Source organism: Sapajus apella, unplaced genomic scaffold (assembly GCF_009761245.1).
Source record: "Sapajus apella isolate SASKATOON/1434 unplaced genomic scaffold, GSC_monkey_1.0 scaffold20, whole genome shotgun sequence".
Taxonomy (NCBI): domain Eukaryota; kingdom Metazoa; phylum Chordata; class Mammalia; order Primates; family Cebidae; genus Sapajus; species Sapajus apella.
Window position 1 is genome coordinate 26,297,924 of NW_022436960.1, and position 1,782 is coordinate 26,299,705.

Consider the following 1,782-nt stretch of genomic DNA (forward strand, 5'->3'; position numbering starts at 1 on the left):
TCTCGCCTCAGCCTCCTGAGTAGCTGGGATTACAGGCACGCACCACCATGCCCAGCTAATTTTTTGTATTTTTAGTAGAGACGGGGTTTCACCATGTTGACCAGGATGGTCTTGATCTCTTGACCTCGTGATCCACCCGCCTCGGCCTCCCAAAGTGCTGGGATTACAGGCTTGCGCCACCGTGCCCGGCCAGATATGTATCCTTTTTTTTAAATCTGTGGTTTTCTTTTAAATTATCTTAAGTCTTAGGATCACACATAATTTTAAAATTTGTGCATATATATCTTCTCTACTTTAATCCTTTTAAGTTGGCAAAACCACCATTCTCAATCACAAATACACAGTAACTCTATGGTTTCATGTTTCTGAATGGCTGTTTAAAGATAATCCTAAATTGTAACTTAGTTTGACTTAGATTGTAAAGAATTCAAGAGTGAAGCTTAACTTGCTACTATTTTAAAAGCATGTGACCTTATAAAATATGAGAAGTGTTAAAAAAATCTTTTATATTAAACATAAACCACACTAAAATGCCTTTCAATAAGTAAAAGGAACCATTTTAAATACAGGGAATTCTAATTAGATTGGCATAGTTAAGGCCAAAAATATAAAGTAGATATTGTTAATCTTATTTATCTTCAACCCTTGCCTTTCAGAGGCAAATGAACACAAAACACAGGGGAATCTTGCTTTGTTCTGAGACAGTGAAGGAATTTCCCCAGTATTTAAATATGTTCACATAACCAGTTATATGAATCTAAATATAAAACCAATCTCCAGTAAGTTTTAAGATGGCACTTACCATCATTGTGAAAAGCTGGACATTACTAACCAAGTCTAATCATATCTTTAGAAGGGGTAAACAGTGATAGCATTTACTGAATTGGAATTACTATTAAAATTCAGAAAACTGAACATATTCATTTAACCACAAGCCAGTCTTAGTTTTACATCAGGATTGCCCAACAAAATATTCTGTCCATCATTCATGATCTAAATTCTGATGTATGAGATTTATTAAAGTATGGTACCCATAAAAAAGTCATGAGACATTTCTGTTTTATAATAAATAAGGCAGTGGCCAATGATTATTCATTAGTAGCTTTTTTGAGATAAGCTATTAAGTCTGCCCTTTCTGCCTTCTTCTTAATGCCAGCAAAGATCATTTTTGTTCCAGGGATGTACTTCTTGGGATTCTCCAAATACTCCATCAGGATATCCTCTCTCCAGGTGATGCCTTTGTTCTTATTGGCATCTGTGTAAGAGAATCCAACAGCCTGACCTGTCCTCTGTCCAAAGAGACCATGGAGATTAGCCCCAGTCTTGTGCTTGCCTCTATTTTCCATGGTGTGCCACTGGGCACACTTCTGAACAAAAATCTTCTTGTCTTTCTCAACATCACCCATATTTAATTCTTTTTTTCGTCATTGGTGCCATGAAGGTTCCCACTCCTAAGCTGGACGTCCCACTCTCTAGATACATATGCTTGATCAGATACATGATCACAAATATTTTTTTCCAGTATGTGGCTTGTCTTTTCACTCTCCTAAAAGACTTTCAGGCCAGGCGAGGTGACTCATGCCTGTAATCCCAGTACTTTGGGAGGCTGAGGCGGGCGGATCATGAGGTCAGCAGTTTGAGATCAGCTCGACTAATATGGTGAAACCCTGTCTCTACTAAAAATACAAAAATCAGCCGGGCATGGTGGCACACACCTGTAATCCCAGCTACTCAGGAGGCTGAAGCGGGAGAATCGCTTGAACCCGGGAGGCGGAGGTTGCA

The 1,782-nt window shown here is 38.7% G+C and overlaps 1 protein-coding gene across 1 annotated transcript; it reads right to left on the reverse strand.

The window, feature by feature from the left end:
* Window positions 1-1,063: 1,063 nt before the first annotated feature.
* On the reverse strand, window positions 1,064-1,406 carry LOC116557699 (cytochrome c-like). Its single transcript, XM_032287265.1, has one exon. It carries the CDS (start codon window positions 1,404-1,406, stop codon window positions 1,089-1,091), a length of 318 nt encoding a protein of 105 aa, XP_032143156.1. The 3' UTR covers window positions 1,064-1,088.
* Window positions 1,407-1,782: the final 376 nt, after the last annotated feature.